The 23748-nt window shown below is 44.2% G+C and overlaps 1 protein-coding gene across 20 annotated transcripts in view; it reads left to right on the top strand.

The window, feature by feature from the left end:
• DYSF (dysferlin) overlaps positions 1-23748 on the top strand; it is a 198668-nt gene that overhangs the window by 144458 nt on the left and 30462 nt on the right. For 11 of the 20 annotated variants that reach the window (XM_036334154.1, XM_036334149.1, XM_036334146.1 and 8 more), the window contains 2 exons: positions 27-103; positions 6251-6313. In XM_036334154.1, the coding sequence (XP_036190047.1) occupies positions 27-103; positions 6251-6313 (140 nt within the window). The remainder of the gene's footprint in view (positions 1-26; positions 104-6250; positions 6314-23748) is intronic. The other 9 variants (XM_036334150.1, XM_036334155.1, XM_036334167.1 and 6 more) reach the window with 1 other exon arrangement.

The raw sequence follows: 23748 nt of genomic DNA, 5'->3' as shown, positions 1-23748 counted from the left end.
GGCCTGGACACTGGTCTCTCCTACAGATGATGTGAGCTTACTCAGTCCTGGGGAAGATGTGCTCATTGACATTGACGATAAGGAGCCCCTCATCCCCATCCAGGTAGGATGATCTGGGTCCTGGGGGAGAGACACTGGTTCTGGCCAAGAGCTGGCCTTGATTGCTCCCCACTCCCTTCCTCATCTCTCCCACTCCTACTCTCCCTCCCTCACATGGTCTTTACAAGAGGTCTCCCTCTGGACCTGGGTGGAAGGACACCATACAGATGGAGGGGCCTGGAAGGAGGGGTCTTTGTCCAAGTCTTTCCACCTCCTGCATTCCTCCATGGCCAGGAAAAGGAAGGGAGAGGGGCGGGAGGGGGCCTTATTTCAAGGGTGTCCCAATCTGCTGCAGGTAAGTGGTGTCCCTTTGTTATGCACTTGGCAACATAGGGCCAGCTGGTGAGTCAGACACCCATGCCAACCAGCATGGCAGGGTGTGTGTGGCATCTCTCACCGAGGGGGAGCACTCTTCCTACCTGGGGACCTGGGGTGGCCCTGGGTCCTGTCGGGATGAGACCACCCAGTCCTTCCTGCAGTGGAGATGGAGAAAGGCCTCACCGTGAGCGAGCATAGGCCTCGAACTGGCCATCTGTTCTAGGTGTCACCTCCTCTCAGCTTTGCATGATGCTGGCCACACCCCTGGCACCTGGGGCTCCCAGAGCGTTGGGGCTGCCTGGGGGCAGAGCCTCCCTGTCTACGCAGTTAGCAGCTGTGTCCCCATGCCCAGAGGCTGCTTATTCACCCCGGGATGGGATGGTGTAGCACTTCAGAGGGTTTGTTTTCTTTAAACCATCAATCCAATATCAGCATTGAGAGCAGGAGAGCAGACTTGGTGTTGGGCTCAGGATCCTCAAAGCTGTCCCTGGAGGTGTGTTGATAGGGGCTTCCCTCTGACATTGTGGGCTGAGAGCCTCTTCTTTGTCACTTGCTCATCATCTTACTTTGCAGGGAGTGTCCTTGTGTTCAGCCCTGGGCCTCACTGTTGCCAGAACAAGAGGTCTTGCTCTATAGTTTCTCTGATGTTGAGAGTCCTCAGAAGTCCCAGGCTCTCCATTTCTCCCGTGTCTGTGGCTCTCCAGGGCTCTGCCCCACCATCCTTTCTGCTGGGGACACCTGATCATTCTTTAAGACTCAACTTAGTTGTAGTCACCTCCTTCCAGAATTCTTCCCTGGCTCCTCCCCCTTCCCTGCAAGTCTTGTCTGTATGTTGGTCATTGCACCTGCCTTAGGTCCTGCTTGTTTCTGTAGATGGCAGTGTCCTTCCTAGACTAGGATCAGGGCAGTGACTGGGCATGCTTCTCTTTGTGTCCTTAATGCTTAGCAGAGGACCTGACTTAGCAGGAGATATCCAGTGAAGTCTGCCTGGATTGGTGGATGCACGGTGGGTGGACAGATGGACAGATGGGTGACCTGCCTACACTCTGTAGGGGGTCTACGCAGGAGCTTCTCTTGACTGGGGAAACCCAAGAGGACATTTCAGCTGGCCCTACAAGGATTCCGCTGTACTGGGTGCTAGTGCTTTCAGGCCTGGGTGGGTGTTTGTAGCCGAATTAGGCAGATAATTAGCCCCAAACTCCAGGCTGCCTGATCCTGGCTCCCACTTCCCACCCTCTCAGCAGGCTGTCTGAGTCTGTGCAGGGAAGCGTGGGGCTTGCCCAGCAGGATTTCCGTTCTGTGTGTGCTGCCCTCAAAATGTCTACAGATGCAGGGAGGAGGGACTATTTTGGGTCCTGCTGGCTACAAGTACAGCCAGAGGCCGACCGTGAGGAGGCCCCGTCTGGTCATCCTCCTGGTGTTGACATCAGTGAACTGGGGCAGGGGTCTGAGGCAGAATAGGGTCTGTCCTCTGTGGTAGCACAGCCACTCGGGCTAGAGCTGCTGGCCAGACAGAGGGTGAGGAGCTGGAATCGGGCTAGGCTCACAGGGTCTCAGGTGGGCAGACCGAAGGAGGATGTGAAGTCCACCTGCTCTGATGGAAGAGGTTTGGACTCTCCCCTCACTGATCTCCTCGTCTGATGGAGGAGACATGACCCTGCTCTCAAGGAGTCCAGAGGCCAGCATGGAAACCATTCCTGGTATCTAGGAAGCCCTGCCCTGATGGGGTCTGATGGGGGCGGGGGGTTAGGGGAAAGTGCTTTTATATTGCATTTTCCTCTGAGATCCATTGGTTCGATTTGACTGGTCCAGGAAATCTTTTTTTTTTTTTTTAATATATTTTATTGATTTTTTACAGAGAGGAAGGGAGAGAGAGATAGTTAGAAACATCGATGGGAGAGAAACATCGATCAGCCGCCTCCTGCACATCTCCCACTGGGGATGTGCCCGCAACCCAGGTACATGCCCTTGACCGGAATCGAACCTGGGACCCTTCAGTCCGCAGGCCGACGCTCTATCCACCGAGCCAAACCGGTTTCGGCTCCAGGAAATCTTTTACTCACTCTGTCTTTCCTGCACATCCTCTGGCACTTTGGAGGACTGGACATTCCGAGGCTGATCCAGGAGGCAGAAGTTCCAGTAGCAAATGCTATGCCAGATAATTCTGGCTGAGCTCTCCTTCCCTCTCTGCTCCCCCAGTGCAGATAGAATGGAGGGCTCTGGCCTCTGAGGACAGGAGGGACAAGAATTTGGATTTCTCCTGGCTCCTGCTTGTTCAACCAGGTCTCTCGGCAGCCTGTTTCATTCTTTCCGTGATATGGCCCCTGTTGCTATGCTCACCAGGTCTGGGCTGTGGACCCAGCTCAGGGCACCTTCCCAACTTCAAATATGCTCTTGCCACATCTGGCTTCTGTCTTGGTCCCTCCATCTCCTTCCTTGGTCGCACCTTCTCTGCTGTATAACTTCTCACCATCATCTGCCCCATTCCTGGGATGAGCCTGCCACATGTTGAAAAACATCACCTCAGACTTCCCTGATGCTCGAGTCATTGGATGGACTCTCACGGTAGAATGTTCCTCAAGGTTCTAGAAATGTTTTGGATTCTGTCAAGAGTGGCCAATTCTAGAGATGATCTAAAACGTATGTGTAATGCAGATCTCTCTACTCCGCCTTCCAGGGCTCGTAGGTCAGCACCCACCTTTGGGGGTGAGGATCATCCCTCAGGAGTGGGTCCCTGACCCTGTGAAGTCTTCTCCGTGGCCTGAGGGCTGGGATGAGATAGGCTCACACAGGTTAACTCCATGGTTGATTCTTGGTCTCTGTGGCTGTCCTTTGTATAGATTTCAGATCCATAGCCTGGGGGTGGATGTAGTCTGCGTGTGTGTGTATGTGTGTGTGTGTGTGTGTGTGTGTCTCATGTACATGAGTGTGTGTGAGAGGTGGGGGGAGGCTGGGAGCAGGTGTGTGTGCAAACTCTCCAGTGTGTGTATAGTCTCAGTGGTGGTGTTGCGGGAATCATGGCCATGACCTTTAACTTTCCGAGGGCAGGCATGGGTATATCCTCAGAGAGGGGGCAGGGAGGTCTTTTATCCATCTAGCGTTCTGCCTTAAAAAAAGGATCTCATCTATTTTTTTCTGATTACAAATATATGGTCATGATATCAAATTTGGAAAATAAAGACAAATGAACAAATAGGCATTGCCTTCAACCAAGAACGCAATCTGAATGAACTGCCACCAACCCGTCATTCTCTAGCCTTGCCTTTCTCCTGGGTTTCTCCTGTCTCCGATTATGTCTCTGACTCTGAATTGGACTCTATCTTTAAAACAAAACTGGGGTCTTTGTTTACTAAGCTGCTTTTCATTAAGCTAGCTCTGGTGTTCTGATTATGAAGATGGGGAGAGAATCAGTGAGCAGGAACACACGGAACCTGCTCCTCCCTAGAGAGGGCCTTCAAGCTCAAAGTAGAGGTGGTGTCCTCTGTTCACCCCATATGTCACCTCACTTCCAACCACTAGATGCCCCTGGAGACACCTGGTGAAGGGTGACTCTTGGCTATAATCCTGAGAGACCATTCTGGGTGGGGGGGGGGAATCTCCTTTTTAAGTCCCCAGAGAAGAATTTCTGGGGGTGGGGAATACGTGTGAGCTGAGGAGGGATAAAGAGCAGGAGCACACTGGAGATGTTTTCGCTCTGATTGAGAGACAGATGAGAGACATGTTAGCAGATTTAAAATGAGATGCCCAGAGTGGCATCAAAGTGATGAAACGCTTTATTAGCAAGGACACCAAGATCATGGGCTCTCTTGGCCCTTGGAGGTCAGTGTGGCCAAAGTAATCAGGAAAGCATCTCCGAGGGCGTGGGGTTGGAACAGCAGGGGGGAGAGGAAGGCTTTTCTGGTGGGTAGAGTGGCCGGGCAAGGGCTTGGTAGTGGGAGTGTGTGTGTGTGTGTATGCGTGTGTGTGTGTGCGTGTGTGTGTGTGTGTGTGTGTGTGTGTGTGCGTGTGTGTGTGTGTGTGTGATGGGCTTGGGGATTAGGGAGGAAACCCCGGCTAGCATGCAGGAAGCCTCCCAAGGCATGCTGACCTGTGCCCCCCACCGTGGGGTGCGGTGGGTGGGGTGCTGGGGCTGGCTGCTCCCTGCCTGCCCGACCGGGGCTAATTTTGAGCTGGCTGCTCTGGTTATAGTCTTTGGGACGCCGTGAAGGTGGAAATGTGCTCCTAGAACCGGAGCGGCAAATTATGCCTGAGTCCCAAAGGGGAACGTGTAATTTCGGAAGCTGGACCAGATCTTTGGAGCACTATGTTTAGCTTTATTTTTTCTCCCTCTTGCTCTGGTGAACTGCCGGTTTCCCTCTCACCTTTCTAAAAACGAACTGTATTAAAAATAACAGTAAGGCTTCTGTGAGGTTCATGATGAGAATAGGAGGGGGCAGAGCTGCTACTTGGCCTGGCCGTCTCTGGGCAGCTGGGGGTTTCACATGGAGTTCATCCGGTCTGTTCCGGGGTCACACCACACCCACCAACCTGTGGCCAGCCCCCCCAGAGCCATCCAGCAGCCTGGCTGGGTGCCCACTGGCCCTTCCGCTTTCCTGCCCAGCTCTGGCTCTGACCAGCCCTGAGGCCTAGTCCAGGGGAGGCAAGGGTTCCCTCAGTGCTGTCCCTTCACAGGGCAGGGGTGAGTCTGTAGTTGCCAAGTCCCCCCAGTTTCTAACAGGCTTCACTGGCCAAGTGTTCCTGAGCCCCCCTGACCCCAGGTGAGCATGTCTCCCAGGCTCTTCCTGCCCAGGGAAGGAGGACGGCTTGGGCTTGGCCTCCTCTGGACTCCCCAGAGCCCCCTGCTCAGGCTCAAAGGAAGAGAGGGTCTATCCCTGGGAGCCCTGGTCCAGCCGGTCTCCCACCCCTCCAGCCCTATGTTCCTGGCCTGAACCTTCCCTCTCTCTTGCATGTGCTGTGCTCCTTTGCTCCTCTGCCTCTTTGCACTTGCCAGTCCCCTGCCCCTGCCTGCAAGGCGTATCCTGGCCTTGTCCACTAGACTTGTACTCATCCAGGGAGGGCCCCATCTCCGGGGCTGTTGTAACGGCCTCTGCAAAAGTCACCCACCTCCAGTCCCGACACCTGAGGCCCCTGGACCCTGTGGCCCAGGGACTCACCCTATAAAACATCGATTCAGAGTCGCAGAAGATGGCAGGCAAGCCTCTGGTGCCAGAAAAGGACGCAGAAAGCTTTCTGTAGTACAGGGCGCATAAAGCTCTGAGAGCTGCTCTTGTACAGGGTTCTGGGGAAGACGCATGATGCCCTGGCTCTTGTCCTGGAGGAAAGAAGACTCAGAAACCTGCACTAGCTTAGGAACTGTGCCCAAGCAGGCGTTGGTGTAGCTCAGTTGTCAGAAGAAACCATCAGGGATGATGGGGAGGTTTAAAAGGAAGAGGGGCATTGGGTCAATGGCCAAAGGCAGTGAGGAAGTGGGCAAGATGCAGGCATTGGCTGATCACCTCCTGGTGCCTCACCTGTGCTAGGTGTGCATGGCCTTTATCTCATCCTCGCTTACGGTTGCCATGTGAGGGGAGCTTTGCACCCATTTTCCAGATGGGGATGCTGACTCTGAGGGGTCAGGTGCTTGGCCAAGGGCATACAATGGGTAAAACAACGGGGCCAGGATTTGAAGCCAGGCTTGTTCAACTCCAAAGCACATGTTCCTCCCGCAGCTTCACAGCCTCCCTGGAGGGAGAGTGGAGGGTGTCTGGTAGAGGACAGTGCTTCCTCCGGGCTCTCGGCCTTTCCCGAAGTGGTTTGTCTAATCGTGTTGCTAACCAGCGTGTTTAATTTGTAGCTTGCAGACGGTCTGTCGGGTTCGGCCCCCACTAACATGGCATCTTCTCCATCCAGTCCTCATGTATGTATTATTTACCTATTTGTGGGTTCCTGATTTCCCTGGGGGGCTGGGAATGGGGACGGGATGAGGAAGGGGGAGTGGAGGGGAAGAAAGGAAGTATTTCCTGAGCCCCCGCAAAAAAACAGTTATCTGCCCTGTGCCATGCTGGAGCAGGTGGGGAGAAAGCTAAAGGAAGACTCACAGAAACAGACATCCCTGAGTTATCTCTCAGTGCATGCTGGGATTTTTCTTAATTCCATTTAACTGCATGAGGACTGGGGGTGTGGTGTGGTTGAGGTTGCATGAGCCAGTGGAAACAGGGAAGTCTCTAGATTAGACCCTGACTGCTGGGACATGGGACACGAGAAGCCTCTGTGGGCAGCGGCAGGCTGACTTTCTCTGTCTTCCCAGAGGCATGAAGGGTATGTGTGACTGAGGAACCCAGGCCGTTCCCAGCAGCCTCTTCTGAGAGGCCTGCGGGCGCCCACGGCCTGCTCCAGCAGGTCCCAGCAGGGCCACTTCTTTCCTACCTGTCATCTTGGGGGGTTGGGGATCCTTCCAGGAAGAGGACTTTGGTGTCTGGCCTTCCACATACACTCACGAAATCCCAAGCTGAGGGCCAAGGGGGAGTCCCTGAGCTGCAGGGGGCGCAGAAGAGACAGGACCTGCCAAAAGTTCAGTTCCATTCATGGTGCCACGGGAGGCACTGCTGTAGTGGGTGTTTTGTGGGCTTTTAGGAGAAGGCGATCTATATTTGAGATTTTTTTCTGATTTATCCATTGTAGAGACCCTAGACTACACAAATAAGTGTCAGGCAGAAAGTTGAAGCCACTTGTATTCCTACCAGTTTGGAGACAAACACCGTTAAGGTTATAATGTGCCTATATTTTTAGGTATCTTTTATGCACATATTTTATTTTTTTTACAAAATGGAATCATATTATACTTTTTAATAATCTGCATTTTCTTTTACTTAAAAGTATATTGTGAATGTTTTCCCATATCTATATTCTTTTAAAATATGGCAGCATGTCATTTCATTATATAAACACCCATAAAGTTTTAACTATTGCCCTATCATTGGACATTTTTTCCCTAATTTCTATTATTATTTTATTTTATTTAGATGGGTTATTTTTAAATTTACTTTATATAGGTCCAGCCCATTTTTTTAATTATGTTTATTCCTATGTATTTTTTAGCCTTTGTTTCTAAGTGGAATATCTTTTTTTTTTTATGACTTTGTCTAACTGGTTATTTCTGGAATATAGGAAAACAATATTTTTATTTGTTTACTTTGAAGTATAATCTTTATTAAGCTTCTTCATTAGTTCTGACAGTTGTTAATTGATTCTGTTGGGTTTTTCGGGTAGGTGAGATTGTTTTCTTCAAACAATAATAAATGCTACCTTTTTTCTAATTTATACTTTATTTCTTTTTCCAAAATAACATTTGCTAATTGAGATGCTAGTGAGCAAACATATTTAGTTACTGATTCTAATGAGAAGGCCTCTACCATTTTTCCATTAATTATGATAATGATTGGTAGTTTCAGATAGATATTCTTGATTTTGTTAAGTTGTACCCTTTATTATTAGTTCACTAATAGTTTAAAATTAGGTACAGAAGTTTAATGTTACCCAATGCTGTTTGGCATTTATCAAGTTGGTCATGTTGCTTCCCATTGTTCTGTTGATGTAATGTATAATTGTCCTGCATTCCTGTGGTAAACCCAATCCGGTCAGTTGGTCTTGGTATTATACTTACTGCAGCTAAAATCCTCTTATCTAATTGACCAAGGAAGGTAGGTGATTGGCTAATTGAAAAAGTTGATTCAATAAGGACTCATTAAAAATCATACATATGTACCATAAACATTTAATTTCTAACTGTATCCATGTATTTTCATTTGTCAATTATTTGGATGTGCCAAGGCCTCTTTGAATTTGGATTTGCTATTTGAGTGTGGTCATTCTTCGGGTATAAACCACATCTGAAGTGCATCACCTATTATTTTCCCTTTAGGTTTATTGAAGTTTGATGAGATCTTAAGAATACCTGCAAAAAATTTGTATGGGGTACTTTTAAAGTTTAAGATACCCTCCTCCCACCTTTTAAAAGTCCCACTTATCTTTAACTTTCGTCATTAAAAACAAAACAAAACACCCCGCATTAAATTAGTTTTCATAGATATATGTCCTTTCTTTTTAAATTCAAATTTTATATGTTTTTGTAATACTTACGCATTGATCTAATTACCATATTAGTACAACTGGCATAAACTGGTTTAAGAACAAGTACAGTTGACTCTTGGTCAACATACAGCGCCTCTGCTTTGAGCTGCAGTGGACATTCTAGATGAGCCGCAGGTTTTCAGCTGGCTCTGGACCAGTCAGTAGAATGTTAGTTGAGAGAATGGATAGTGTTTATTGATTTATTAAAAGGAAGTTTGTGAGTAGAATTTCTAAAAGGTATCACTGAGTTAGATTTGCTATTACTTATTTAGGATTTTTGTATCTCTATTAATAAGGCTTATGTTTAGTTTATTTTTCTAGGTTTTGATATCAGGGTTATAATAGTTTCATAAAATATTTTTTTTGTGGTAGACTCTCATTTTCTGTGATCTTGAACAGTCTCTATGGCATTACAATGATTATTTCTTAAAGGGTTGAAAATACATTTGTGCCACTATGAATTTGAATTATGCAAGTTGGAAATTACATGATATAAATATTTTAATAGTCTTGCTTGTGTACAAAATATGTAATGATATAAATCGACCTAAATTTAAAAAAATGATTAACAGTTATGTAATTTAAAAGGTGTTGGCCAGCCCAGCCAGCATGGCACAGTAGTTGAATGTTGACCTATGAACCAGGAGGTCACAGTTTGATTCCCAGTCAGGGCATATGCCCGGGTTGTGGGCTCAATCCCTGGTGTGGGGCATTATTCCCGGAGTAAACCCAAACTGGTCAGTTGGTTTTGGTATTATAGTTACTGCAACTGAAATCTTCCTCTCTGAAGTCAATAAAATATATATAAATAAAGGTGGTGACCAGGTGAATTGTGTTTATGGTTTAGCTGGTAAATAGGGTACCCATTATCTTTTCTGGAAAATGGCGTTATATTATGTGAGTTCTGAATTATATCTTATGTAATTGTATAAGATGCATCAATAAGATAAGAAAAATAAACAATAAAAAATAAAAAAATAAAAAGTACACAGAAGAATCTAATCTGAGATTAATCACAAATTATATGAGTCGATCGCAGGAATGCGTAGCTTGTGTAATTGTGTAAGATGCATCAGCTCTGCACTCCTTGGTAAAATTGGGCCCAGCCCCTGTCGGGAAGGGGATTCTTTGATCACTTTCTACTTTTTAGTCAATTTGGTGGCTTAGAAGTTCCCCGATATGGCCTATTAATACATATGATAACAATAAAAGAAGGACTTTAGTATATGTTCTGTTTTTCCCCTCCTTCCTAATTTTGTAGATTTGTGTTTTTATCTTTCTTACTAGACTTAATAGCACTTCATCTACTTTATAGTTGTTTTTTATCTGAAGAACCAGCTGTTTGAAAATTCTACGAGGCTAATTTCTTTAATTTGTAGACTTAAGTCATTTTTAAGCTCTCTTCCTATGAAATTCCATATATATATATATGATATCTTGGGCTATCACTTTATATCTCTCTCTTGCTTCAACAATTGTTTTAAAAAGACAAATTTATGCACATTTTCTTCTAAGAATTCTAGAGTTTTGCTTTCCATACTTAAGTCCTTAATCCCTCTGAATTGTGTGTGTGTGTGAAGTGTGAAGTAGAGATTAGATTTTTATTTTTTCCCACATAGGTAACCAGTGAATTCATATCATTACAGAATGACCTGTCTGGTCTCATTGATCTATAAATGATAGCTGTGCCCGGTATCAGGTTTCCATTTAAGTGTGAGACTGTTTGTGGGCTCTCTGGTTTGTTCCACTGGTCCATTTGTCTTTCCTGGTACTAACACTCCACTGTCTTATTTATTACAGCTTTATCATAAACCGTGACATCTGGTAAAGGAAATATTGCACCTGTTCATTTTCAGGAGTGTTACTGTTATTGTCCTTTGCTTTTTTACCTCAATTTTGAAATCAGCTCACCTACTTCTTTGAAAAAACTGTTGTGATTTGTGAGTGAGTTACAGTAGATTTCTGGATAAATTTGTGGAGAGCTGACATTTTTATAATATTTTAACAATGAACATGATATATTTAATGTCTCTCCATTTATTTAGATCATCTTTAATGTCTGGGACTGTTTTTGTTAGATTTAGTTCTAGCTAGTTTATGCTTTATTGTTATTTTTACTTGGGCTTTTTGAGATACATTTCTGATTATTTTTTGGGCTTGTATATAAATGAAATGAATTCTCATATGCTGGTGTTATATTCAGAAACTTTATGGAACTCCCCTGTTAATTCTACTGATTTGAGGATTCTTCTGGGTTTTCTGTGTAGCAACTCATATAATTTGTGATTAATCACAGATTTGATTCTCCTGTGTACTTTTTATTTCTTTTTCTTTTTTATTGCTTATTTTTCTTGTCTTATTGTACTGGTGAGGACCTTCAGTTTAATATTCCAAGTAACTGATAATAGAGAGTTTTCTTATCTGGTCCTAATTTAAAAGTGCATATTTTTATGTTTCATCAATGAGAAACGATTACTAGTTAGCAAAGAATTTTTATCATGAACTTTTATTAACTTTTATTAAATGTTCTTTTGTATCTGTTGATAGAGTAAATGGGGAATATATAATATTTGAAAAGATTGAGAACTATCCAGAACGAATAAAAGAAAAACAAACACCAGCTCTCAGATTTCGGAGGACGAGAGCATGACAGAGGCCAGAGATAGTGAAATCATGTCTTCCAAGTGCTGACAGAAAATAGGTGTCAGTGAAGCTTGTATTTCCAAGCTAAGGGTGAAATAAAAACATTTCCAAACAATAATTTTAAATGGAGAAATTTTACAATGAGCTTAACCCAATTAAAGGAATTCCTGTAGGCTCTACTTTATGAAGAAAAAAGATGTTACTATGAGGAAGTCTGACATAGGAAAAGAAATAATAACCGTGGGTTACTATTTACTAGAAAAATGGATTACTTAAAAGGTAATGCTTCAAAAACGTAGTTTATAAAGGTAAAACACAAGATTGTAAATTGGTAGATGACTGAAGTTAAATTGGTGGATGATGCCGGTTATATTTCCTTCAGGACTGCAAACTGACTTCGTGTCTGTGGTATCCTCTTCAGACTTCCTGTGAATATAAATGAGTCATTTGTTTTCTTCTGTTAATTTACTCAGTTCTTTAACAAACCACTTGTCTTAATCCTCATACTGATCCTCTTGTTTTGAACCAGAATCTCTTCTTTCTGTCTATTCTTACAGAGGGAAGTCCTTGCTTGTCAAGTCCTGGGAGCTCAGATGGCTTATGCCCACTAGTGCATGGGCTCCCTCTAATCTCCAGCTTAGATAAAAGGAAGGACTCAGCCAAAGGTTACTGTATTTTTGCTTGGCCAGTTAGGACTCCAGCAGGGTGGAGACGTAGGAAGGAAAGCAGGGTCAGAGGCTTTTCTCCTGGGCTAAAGAGGTTGTTTCCTGTTTGTTGTGCCCACCAGGTGTTGGCTAGCTAGGTCAGGGCCACAGCCCTTGCCTATCAACTCCTATGTAGGAATCTTTTTTTTTTTAGAGATATGGAAGGAGGGGAGAGATAGAGAAACAGTGAGAAAGAGAGAGAGAGAGAGAGAGAGAGAGAGAGAGAGAGAGAGAGAGAGAAAGAGAGAGAGAGAGGGAGAGAGGAATGTCAGAGAGACACATCTATTGGCTGCCTCCTGCACGCACCCTAACCTGGGCTGGGGATCGAACCTACAACCCAGGTACGTGCCCTTGATCAAGAATCGAACCCATGACCCTTCAGTGCTCGAGCGGACGCTCTAACCACTGAGATACTGGCCAGGGCCAATGTAGGAATCTTTTAAATAAAGGACTGTCTCCCAACAGGTCCACCAGAAGGGGTGTTCTTTAGGGAATGTCCACAGTCTTGGCTCAGTGGATCCTTAATCTTGTGGCTTCAGACCTTAACCCGATGGGTCAGTTTTCTTAGGGTTGGACACATATTTCTTAAGTCAAACTGGGGTTGCCAGTTTATGAGATTACAGTGAGAGATACTTCTGCTTAGGGGATGTGACCTTGAATAGTGGTCTAGCTGTGGTCTCTCTATAGCGGTGGCTGTCAACCTTGGCTGCACATTAGAATCACCTGGGAATCTTTTTAAAATCCTGATTTCTGGGCCCCATCCTCCGGAAATTCTGTTTCTTTGTTATGGGGTGGGGCCACAACATTAGTAACAAAGAAACAGAATTTCCGGAGGATGAGGCCCAGAAATCAGGATTTTAAAAAGATTCCCAGGTGATTCTAATGTGCAGCCAAGGTTGAGAACCACTGCTCTATAGGCTCAGCAATAGGGAAGCCAAATTGGGATTGGAAATGAGTGAGGAATCAGAATGAGGAGAGAGAATTCAGTGATTTAAATTTGATGGCAGCTGACCAAGATGGGTGAATACATCTACCTTTACTGGTAAAGGTGGGGACAGTTTAGTCCCTAAGCGGGTGCCCCCTCTCCCCTGAAGGTGCCGATGTGAATGTCTCTCAACAGTGAACCCTTATTTCTCTTTCCCTCTGTTTTCAGGACTGACCACTCCTTTTTTTTTCCGCGAACATATTCTTTCTCTAGATGTATGAGTACAATCTACTCACTTAGGGTTAAGGCTCAGGGTAGGAGCTGCTCTTCCCCGTGAGGTGATTTTGCCTCTCCTTGCTTTGAACCATGATGCATTGATTTCATGGCCTAATTCCCTAAGGACAGACCTATTTCCCTTAATTCCAAGTTTCAGGGGGAATGCCTCATTTCAGCTCATGAGTACTGACAACCATTTATCCACAGACTTTGAAGCAAAGGTTTTGTGAGCAAAGGAATCAATTACAGGGTGTGGCTCCTAAGTGAGGAAGCATTTCCAGAGGCATCCAAGGCGGTTTGTCTCGTGGTTGCACCTCTGAACTCAAGAGCTTGAGGCAGAATATTTGAAGGTTAATAACGTCAGTGATTTTACCTGTACTTTGGTGTATGTCCGTTGTGCTAATTAGGGAGATACGTATCTTCTTAAAATGGGTTTCTTAAGGACATGTTTTTGGCAATATTGGTTTAGCAAAAATTACTATATGTGCTTGAAAGTAACAAAACTGTACTTCTTTAAAAATATCTCCGGTTCAGATGTGTTGCCAGTGCAGCCTGGCCTCCCCCCACTCCCATTAGTTCTGATTAGGGAGGGTTGATGCCTGTCACTGCGTGTGATCTGGACCTTCCTTTGTGAGTCATTCCTTCGCTCATTTTCTCAGAGCAAATACAAATCGCCCATCAAATGACAAGTGAAGGCACAGGGGAGGCGAGGGGAGGGAAATCAGAGCCGAAATCTGTTAGCTATTTGGAGTAATTGGTTATTTGCTGTGTTTGCTGGTTGGGAAGCAGAGCACATACTTTACGGTCTCTCCTGTTACGGGGGCTGGAGTCACCCGCCGATATTGGATCCTTGTTGCCGGAGCCCTTGGCTCATGGCGCCTTTCCCCTGCTTGGCATTCCTGTGGTCTCCTCGGGGGTGCACCCCTCCTCCCTGGATGCACACTGCAGGGGGGACAGCCCGGGGTGAAACTTGTCTGGCAAACTCCAGGGCCTCATCAGGCAGGAGGAGGCCCCAGTTCCCTCCAACCATTGGTCCTTGCCTCCGTCTTCACCCTGCCATGCTCCCCTCTTCCTGAGAGGTCTTTCCCCTGGTCCATGAGGGACCTGTCTTCCCACCCAGAGAAAAAAGGTTCTTCTCTTCCCAGAGGGGAAGTCTCAGCTTTCCTTGGAAATCTACAGTCCAAGAAGTTTTCTCTGAGGTCTAATTTAATGCCTTTTTAACCCCTATTGGTCCCGTCACCATTCCTGTCCCACCCCTGCCCCCTATCTTGGGTCAGAACAGTGCTTGGAACTCGCTGCTGAGCACCAGTCCTCCTAAGGTTGCTCAATGAAGCTTACTAACCCACCCAGTGTCTTGAACACGGCTCTTACATTCACGGAGGTGTGGGGAGACCATACTGAATTAACAGCAAGCTCAAAATATAAGTATTTAAAAAGTAATGTGATTTTTTGTGTATGGAAACACACACTGTAACTAGGAAGTCGGTTGACTTTGGCACACAGTAGGTGCCCCCAAAATATTTTTAAAATTGAATTTAAGATAGTTAAGATTAGTGTCTATAGTTTGATGAATGCTTCTGCAGTTCTGGGAAGGCCTTCAAAAAGAGTTTTTCTCTGAAGCAGATTGTTGGAACTCTTGTTAAGCAAAATTGTCTACATAAGCAGAATGAAGGTAAGGTAAGCTTTGGCCCAGGCCCTATTGGAATCATCTCAGATTCTGAATTAGTGATGTCTCATTGCTTTCTTCCTAAGTTTGAAGACTCTGATGGGATCCTTTTCATTCAACCTACTGGATAGATTCCATTTTTCTGGGCTTTCTGAATGGGGGTAGGTGGTCATGCTGTCCTCCAAGGATCAGGTCATGGACCCATATGCCCACCTTAGGCTCCTGAGTTGGGAAAGAGACAGCGAGCTGGGATTTCTCACAGGCTTCCCCACCCCATTTGGGTCCCCCATCTGGAACAGGCCAATAGTCAAATTGACCCTTCTCTGCTCACCATCTGCTTGACTTTGCTAGATTTCAGACACATTTATTCACTGGGCCTTTTGGAAGCAATTCAGCATTTTGGTTAAAGGTCTTCCCTCCCACCTCTGCTGGTCCAGCTTGAAGTAAGAGTAAGCAGAGCAATGATCCCCCTTTGACAGACATGGGGGCAGGACTGTGAAAGTGTCAACAAGAGGTTGAAAGCCCAGTGTTCCACTTGTGGAAATAATTAAGTGATTTTTGTTATGGGTGTGTAGAGTTCTGCTGAATCAACATGGTAGCTGGCTGTGGGCATATGTTTGTGTGGTTTGGGGGGCATAAGAGGTTTAGTATGCATGGGGTGAGGTAGTTTTGAAACTGGGGTATCTGCATATCTGGGAGTTTGTCTGATCTACATGTAGAAACGAGTACTTGTATGTTACTTCTTTGTTTGTATTAGTGTGCACATGAACAAATAGGCTCAGTTTCTTAAGCCTTAGGACATTAATGAAAGAATTAGAGGAAGCATCATGCCATTATGTCAGTTATGCAAATGTTAAGCTTTGGGGCAGCAGTGTTGGGGATCAAAGTGATGATATTGGCAATGTCAACAAGAGCATTTATCATGGTAAACTTTACTGGACTCAGAATATCTTTACAGACATTAACTCAGGGCCTCACAATAACCCCAGTGTTGGGTTGTTATGTCATTACCATCTTGATGATAATGATCTGTGCTATGAGAGAAGTTCCTTTCAACACAGTCTAGATGTCTATCTCTGGGTTGACATAGGCAACGAAGGCCTGCTTAAAATTAAAAAAATAATAATAATGGACTTCTTTTTTAGATGTGGGTGTATATAGTTCAACGTAGTGACCCAAGGTTTAACATTATAACTTTGGTGATTCATACATTTGACCCAGAACTTTTCTCTTTGATTCAAGTGGTCATCACAAGTGCTATGACCCCTCTCCTACACTTTCCTCCCTTCTCAGAAAGGCAGGCTTAGATTATTGTTGTCAATTTTGCTGCCCATATTCATAAAATGTGTTAGGCCCACCGAATGAAAACGGGAAATTAAACCTTCGGAATGCGCTGTGCTGATTTGGGTCTTCGGAGGGATTAGAGTGCCCATTAGACTGGATCAGGGTTGGAGAAGCATGTCTTTGTTACATGGCTCTGGTTGCTCAGGAACTGAATGTTGGTTATTAGTTGAAATTGGAGAGGCTGCCAGTCCGTGCCTTGATCAGACTTTTTTTGCTTGGCCGCCTGAACGATGAGGAGCCTTGAACCTTGAACATGGGAAAATAAAGTTTTAATGATCAGACTTCTTGCCAAAGCCCGAGATGACACTTCAACAATCAAGCCTTTTGCATTTGTTTCTTCCCCCTGCCACGGTCCAAGACTGGATGCCTAGTTATTGTAAAATGAGGTCATGAACACATCTGACCCTTTTGGAGCTTTGGGTTATGGGATTACAGTAACATCAGAGGGTTGGTTGGCTTTGGCACATCTGGGTTAAGACCTGGAAGGGCTGTCCTCTTTCCATGGGCTCATTATTATGGCTAAACTAACTTATTCTTGGACTTCCTGAGGAAGAAGCAGGCTTGAGATAATTTCACTGGAAGGCAGATTAGTGAAATAGCAGGAATATTGTTTCTTTTCTTTTTTACATTTTTAAAATCCTCACCCGAGGATATTTTTCCATTGCTTTTAGATAGAGTGGAAGGGAGGGAGGGGAGAGAGAGAGAGAGAGAAACATTGATGTGAGAGAGGAACATTGATTGGTTGCCTCCTGCATGAGCCCCGGCCAAGTTGGGGAATAAACCTGCAACTGAGGTATGTGCCCTTGACCTGGAATTGACCCTTCGACCCTCTTGGTGCTTGGGCTGATGCTCTAACTACTTAGCAAAACCGGCCAGGGCAAGAATGGTATTTTCTTTTTCTTTTTAAATATTTTTTATTGATTTCAGAGAGGAAGGGAGAGGGAGAGAGAGATAGAAACATCAATGATGAGAGAGAATCATTGATTGGCTGCCTCCTGCATGCCCCCTACTGGAGATCGAGCCCCCAACCCCAGCATGTGCCCTGGATTGGAATCAATCCCAGGACCCTTCAATTGCAGGCCAATGCTCTATCACGTGAGCCAAACCAGCTAGGGCGGGAATGATATTTTCAAGTCACACCTGTGAGTGTGCTAAAACCTTATTTTTTTAATAATTCAATTTAATCTCTCTGTTGAGTTCACATTTTCCCTGATAGCAGAAAAGTCCCAGTATTCTGCAACAATAAAGATTTAAGCTTAGTCAGTTTTGGGCTTTTACTCCTTGTCTTCTCCTTGGGGGGCAGCTAAATTCTGTATTGGGCTTCCATCATGTCATGACTTCCACAGGGAGGGACTCCTGGTCACCAGCAGGTGTCCTTTCTGGATCTATCTCAGTGATGGCGAACCTTTTGAGCTCGGCGTGTCAGCATTTTGAAAAACCCCAACTTAACTCTGGTGCCATGTCACATATAGAAATTTTTTGATATTTGCAACCATAGTAAAACAAAGACTTATATTTTTGATATTTATTTTATATATTTAAATGCCATTTAACAAAGAAAAATCAACCAAAAAAATGAGTTCACGTGTCACCTCTGACACGCGTGTCATAGGTTTGCCGTCACTGATCTACCTGATTTCCACCGATGTCTGAGCACATAGACCACACAGTCTTGTCATATTGGCCATAAGACCTTTTCAGGTTCCCTTGTTCTCTCTCTCTCTTGCCTCACTTTTAAGCCCTTCTGGAGAGCATGGTACAATTTGGCAACTCTCCCATGAACTCTGGGATCCACAGGAAATGACAAAGGCAGCCATCTTCTGCCAAATGCTCCATGCCCTAATTCCTCTGGCAACTTCTTGGTGGCTTTTGTTTACCAGATCCCCAAATTTATGGAGGAATATTTTCCATATATAGCTTTGGGCTAACCTAAAGGGGGAGGGTATGGGGGTGCCTTATCAGACACCATCACAAATCTCTAGTTCTTGCTTCTTTTCCCCCCTCTACATTTTCATCTCGCCCGTTTCTGGTGGGAAAACTGGCTGGACCAAACATCCTTTTAAACCTATTATTTTAATGGCATGTCATCTGCTTTTGGAAATCTAGAAGCCAAGGATCACCCATCCCCCTGCTAATTAGGCATTCATATATCCATCAGCTATTTACTGAGCTTCAAATATGTGCCAGGCAGTGTTCTACGTCCTGGGGACATAGTGTTAAAAGATAAAAATCTCTGCCCTATGGGGAAGGAGACACAATAAACAAAAACCTAAGTAAAATATATGCAATGTCAGATGATGTTGGTTGGTGAGGAGAAAAAGCAAGGAAAGGGGAATAAGACTTGCTGGGAGGGGGTTGTGATTTAAAATATGGTGAGTAGGAGGGTAAAACAGATTACAATTAAGTCAAGACCTGGAGGAGGTGAAGAGGTCACTTATGCATCTAGCATGCAAATAGACTTCCTGCCATGGGAAGGGCATGCAGGTGCTGGAATGTTGAAGGACAGGGAAGGCCACTGTGGCTGGAGCAGCGTGAGTAAGGAAGAAAATTCGAGGACATGAGATCAGGGAGGAGTGAAAGCCTCATCATGATGGACTTGTAATGGCTTTAGCTTTATTCTGAGGGAGTTGGCAAATCATTGGAGGGATTCGTACAGAGAGGTGACGTGTTCCAATGTGTGTGGCTATTGTGTTGAGATAGATCTGGCAGCTAAGGTAAAAGCAAGGAAGCCAGTTAGAAGACTGATGCAGTAATCCAGATGATGGGGAACTAGAGGACAAGTGACCTGATTCTGAATCTGTACTGAAGATGACGCCAGTAGGATTTGCTGATGGATTGAATGTGGAGCAGGAGGAACAGGAGTCCAAGGTGACTGCTTTGTTTTTGGCTTGAACATCTGGAAGGAAGAAGTTGGCATCTATTTACAAGAGGAAGACTGTGGAAGGAGCAGGTGGGTGGGGGATGATCTGAGATTGGATTCTGGACATGGTACATTTGAGGAATTTAGTGGCTGTCCAGTGGGATACCTACTGTAGGATATAGGTGAACTAGGCAGCTGGAGTTCAGAGGAGTCATCCAGGCTGGGGTTTGTCAATGTATGTCAATGTATGTGTTATTTGAATATGTAAGACCTGAGGAGAACCCCAAGGGAGTGAAAGTGGATGGGGAGGACTAGAGGTCTGATCAGGGAGGAGCATCGAGACACTCAGATGATCAGAGGGTGAGTGACAAGGAGGAATTAGCAAAGACTTTGAAGGCATGGCCAGTGAGATGGGAGGGTCACTGTGCTCTCCAAGGCAAGGGGAGTGACTGCCTATATCAAACACAGCTACTAGATTGATTATGAGGCCCCAGCGTTTGTGACCTTGACAAACATGTTTTGGTAGAGCAGAGAGAATGGAAAGCAAGAATTAGAGACAAGTGTAGGCAATTCTTTCTAGAAGTTTTTCTGTAAAAGGAAGAAAGAAATGAAGTAGGGGCCAAAAGAGAAAGTGTGGTCAAAGATTTTTTTTTTTTTAAATAGTGGAGAACTAGTGTCACATGATTGAATGCTGATGGGAATGATCTGGTAGAGAGGGAAGTCTGATGATGCAGAAGAGGCTGAGAAGCATCATGGAGTAGTGTCCTCGAGGAGACCAGAAAGCATGCAACCCAGGACATCGGTGCAGGGTTGGCTTTGGGTTGGGGTGCAAGTAGAGCACCCACAGTAATAAGAAGGAAGGCAGGATGTCTAATAATCTTTTTGTTTCAATAGCTTTGCCTACTCTGGACATTTCATATAAATGGAATCATACAATATGTGGTCTTTTGTGATTAACTTCTTTTATTTAGCATAATGTTTTCACGGTTCATCCATGTTGTAGCATGCATCAGTTCTTCATTGTTTTTTATTATCAAATAATATGCCATTGTATGGATATATTATTTTCTTTATTTATCAGCTGATGGACTGGTTCTACTTTTTGGCAATTTCTAATAGTGCTGCTATGAACAGCAAGTTTTTGTGTGGACAAGCATTTTCTCTTGGAAACCTAAAAGCCAAGGATCACCCAAATTTATCAAATTTGTGCTATTATTTTTCTATTTCACAGGTAAGCTAACTGAGGCAGAGAGGAGTTAAGTAGTTGTGCAGGGTCACACAGAAAGGAGTGGCAGGATTTGAACCCTGCTAGTCTGGCTCCCAAGTCCTACCTCTCAACTACTCTGACTCTGTATAGCCATAGCACGTGAAAATTATTGGCAGAGGCAGCCTCATGTCCATAAACCCAGAAGGGAGAATGCCTGATGCTATTAAGCACAATGCTGGCTAGTCCTTTAAACAGTGGTTCTCAACCTTCCTAATGCCGCGACCCTTTAATACAGTTCCTCATGTTGTGGTGACCCCCAATTTCATTGCTACAAATTGAACATAATTAAAGCATAGTGATTAATCACAAAAACAATAAGTAATTATATATGTGTTTTCCGATGGTCTTAGGCAACCCCTGTGAAAGGGTCATTCGACCCCCAAAGGGGTCACGACCCACAGGTTGAGAACCGCTGCTTTAAGATATTCTTATGCTAAAAAAGCTTCCTTTAATTCTTAATTCACTGAGAGTTTCATTTAGGAATAACTGAAACATTTTATCACCCCTGCTTCTTTTTTGCATGTTATGAATTAGGGGTTGATGAACTTTTTCTTAAATGGACAGATAGTAAATATTTTAAGCCATAGGTAATATTTGAATTATAAAACCAGGTGTCCGGCTAGTGGGCCACAGTTGCCAAATTTCCGTTATAGATGATCAGGTGGGTTTTCTCTCCTTACTCAGTGATATTGAAGCACCCCTACATTCTGGAATAGTTCAGCTTGACCATGTCAGAGTTACTGCAGTAATCTCTTTGTTAGTATTTTATTTAAGATCTTTACATCTTCATTTAGGAATAGGATCTCTCTCTCTCTCTCTCTCTCTCTCTCTCTCTCTCTCTCTCTCTCTCTCTCTCAAAAATGAATGGGGAAACTTCATCTTGTTTCTATGCTATGGAACAAAGAATGATTTATTAAGACTGATAGGATTTCCCCCTGAAGAAACCATCTTGGCTTGGTGTTTTTTTGTTTGTTTGTTTTTTAAGTAGTGTTTTGAGATCTCTTTCACCTCCAGGGTTACTGATTTCTTCATGGTTTCTATTACTTTTGAATCCATTTTAGCAATTTATATTTTTTCTAGAAAATCATCCACTTCATCTAGATTTTCTAAGGTTTTTTCATTGATTTGGGTATGGTAAATCTCTTAATGTGTCTATTCTCCTCATAATATCTTCTTATTTTATCTTCTTGATTTCTAATGGTATACCCATTTTTTTAATACTAGACTTAATAAATGCTTATTTTATTGATCTTTTAAAAGTTTTCTCTGGGGTTTAATTATTAATTGTAATACCCCTTTTCTTTCTACTATATTAATTTCTACTTGTCACTTTCATTTTTTGGTGTTCCTTCTTTTCTCTTTCTAATTTTGTGAGTTATCAGATAATTTATTTTCATTCCTTCTGTACAAAAGCGAAAACATTTAAGACTGAATTTTCCTTTGAGTTCATACTTGGCTACCACTCACAAATTTGGGAACATAGTCCTCTCACTGTTGATATTTTCTATGTATCTGATTTTAGTTGTGGTTTTCTCTTTGACTTAGAAGGGTTTTAAGAGTATGCCTTTAAATTTATAAAAGTTTGGGATTTTTAATTTTAAATTTCTCATTAGTTTCCAGTTTTATTGCATTATGGTTAGAGAGTGTGATAATGGTGCATGTTTGGACTTTATTGAAATTCGCTTTGTGGCTTTTAATTTTTCTAAGTGCTCCAACGATGCTGGACAAGAAGGTATATTTTCTGTGTTTGGATTACATAATGTTTGTCTATTTAATTGATACTCTTAATGGTATCATTCATATTCTCCGTCTCCATATTCTTTTTAAAAATTTACTTGATTTTTCAAGACTGAGGGAAATGCAATAACTTTTCTGTAACTGTTGTGTTAATGTCATTTCTTCATACAAAACACACTGGTTGTTGCCTATTTATGCCTGACTCTGAGCCTGAGTCATCCACCCAAATCTTTAAGTATCTGGGCTGGAGAAGAAAATAAATACTGAGGAGGAATCAAAAAGCTAAATGAAATTCCATTCTAACCATTTCTACATATGTGTACGTGTGTATTTGGGGGGTTGTATATGTGTATTTTGGCATATATATCCCTTGGGCATGTCTATTTAAATATAGTCTTCCATGTGTTGGTGATGTTTGAGTTTGACATGTCTGTCTGTATACGTTTATATATCCATAGTATCTTTTTCTTTAAATTGAACTTAAAACATCAGGGCTAAGGTCTGTCTTGCCCTATGCCAGCTTTTTCAAGAGTGGTTACAAGTGAGAAAGCTCTGCTACTTTATGTCTTAACACATCTGACCCTCTTTTCCTCTCTTCTGGCTACAGAAGCTCCTTCTGGTAAGTTGTTCAAATAGCGGCTCTCTGCAGACCCATCCTCGCTCCGACACCCGCTCTCTGTGCCGTGTGTCTGGGAACTGCATTCTGGCCACACAGAGGGTGTTAGGGCTATACGTTGAGGATGGGTGAGATGCTGAGAGCCTCATTCCACCCTTTCCCCATTGTGCCCGTTCAGGTTCCGGCAGCCTTTCTTCAGCTTGTGCTCACCCTTAATATGCCAGAACTCAAAGGACTGAGCACTGGTTTAAAGGGAGCCCGTAACATTTCCAGACACTCGATGGTAGACATTCAGTTCGTTTTATAGAATCAGAGGGGGGTCCTGGGAGATCTCCTGACTCACCCCCTCATATGGAGGAGGAAAGTGAGTCCCAGATGGGCTATCCTTACACCTTGTCCTTGGCCCTTCCCACTGAAATGGTGAGCTCTAATGGTAGTCACAGGCACAGACCAAGTGCCTGGCCCCTGGAGATTTTGTGCGGAGGCCTGGGGAAGAGTGACGATCCCACCTACAAGAGGTAAAAGGTCGTGTAGGCACAGCATGTGCAGGAGGAGTTAAAAGTGGAGAGACCTGTGTGTACCATACATAACAGGCTTGTCTACCTTTCCCTACAAGTGTGAGTACATGGAGGAGGGACAGGGCAGAGAGTGGGTTGTCACAGCCTTCCTTTCTTCTCACCTAATTTCTCTCAGGTAGCATAATGTTTTTTGAACAAAGGACACTTAGTATTTGTTGATTTTCAAGGATTTGACCTTGATTTGACCTTGGGGGAGGCCGAGTTCTGGTATTGAATGCTTTCTTTTTTTTTGCTGGGGTGGGGGGCGGGTGCAGGATAGCTCTTTGGGGGGTCTGAGTTACCCTGGGTCTACTGCATTATATTTATAAATTAGACATTATTGACATTTCCCCCAAAGAGTTACCCTATGTTCCGTCACATTTTAGCCTCAGGGGATTTATGCCCACTTCCCAGAAGGAAAAGGGAGACCCGAGAGCTTAACAGATCCACACAATGAATGGGGGTCAGGGCCCAGGCTAGAGCTTCTGCCTCTTCATGCACCAAGCAGGTATTCAAACCCTTTTTTTTCCAGTCTGTGCAGTCTTGGCCCCCCCCGCCCCCCGGAGGGTCAGGAAGTTCCAGCTCTCTGCTCCCCTAAACTCACCCCAACAGGGGTGCTTTGAAGTC

This window comes from Myotis myotis, unplaced genomic scaffold, assembly GCF_014108235.1.
Source record: "Myotis myotis isolate mMyoMyo1 unplaced genomic scaffold, mMyoMyo1.p scaffold_m19_p_14, whole genome shotgun sequence".
NCBI lineage: Eukaryota > Metazoa > Chordata > Mammalia > Chiroptera > Vespertilionidae > Myotis > Myotis myotis.
This window is presented reverse-complemented; position numbering and strand designations above follow the sequence as displayed.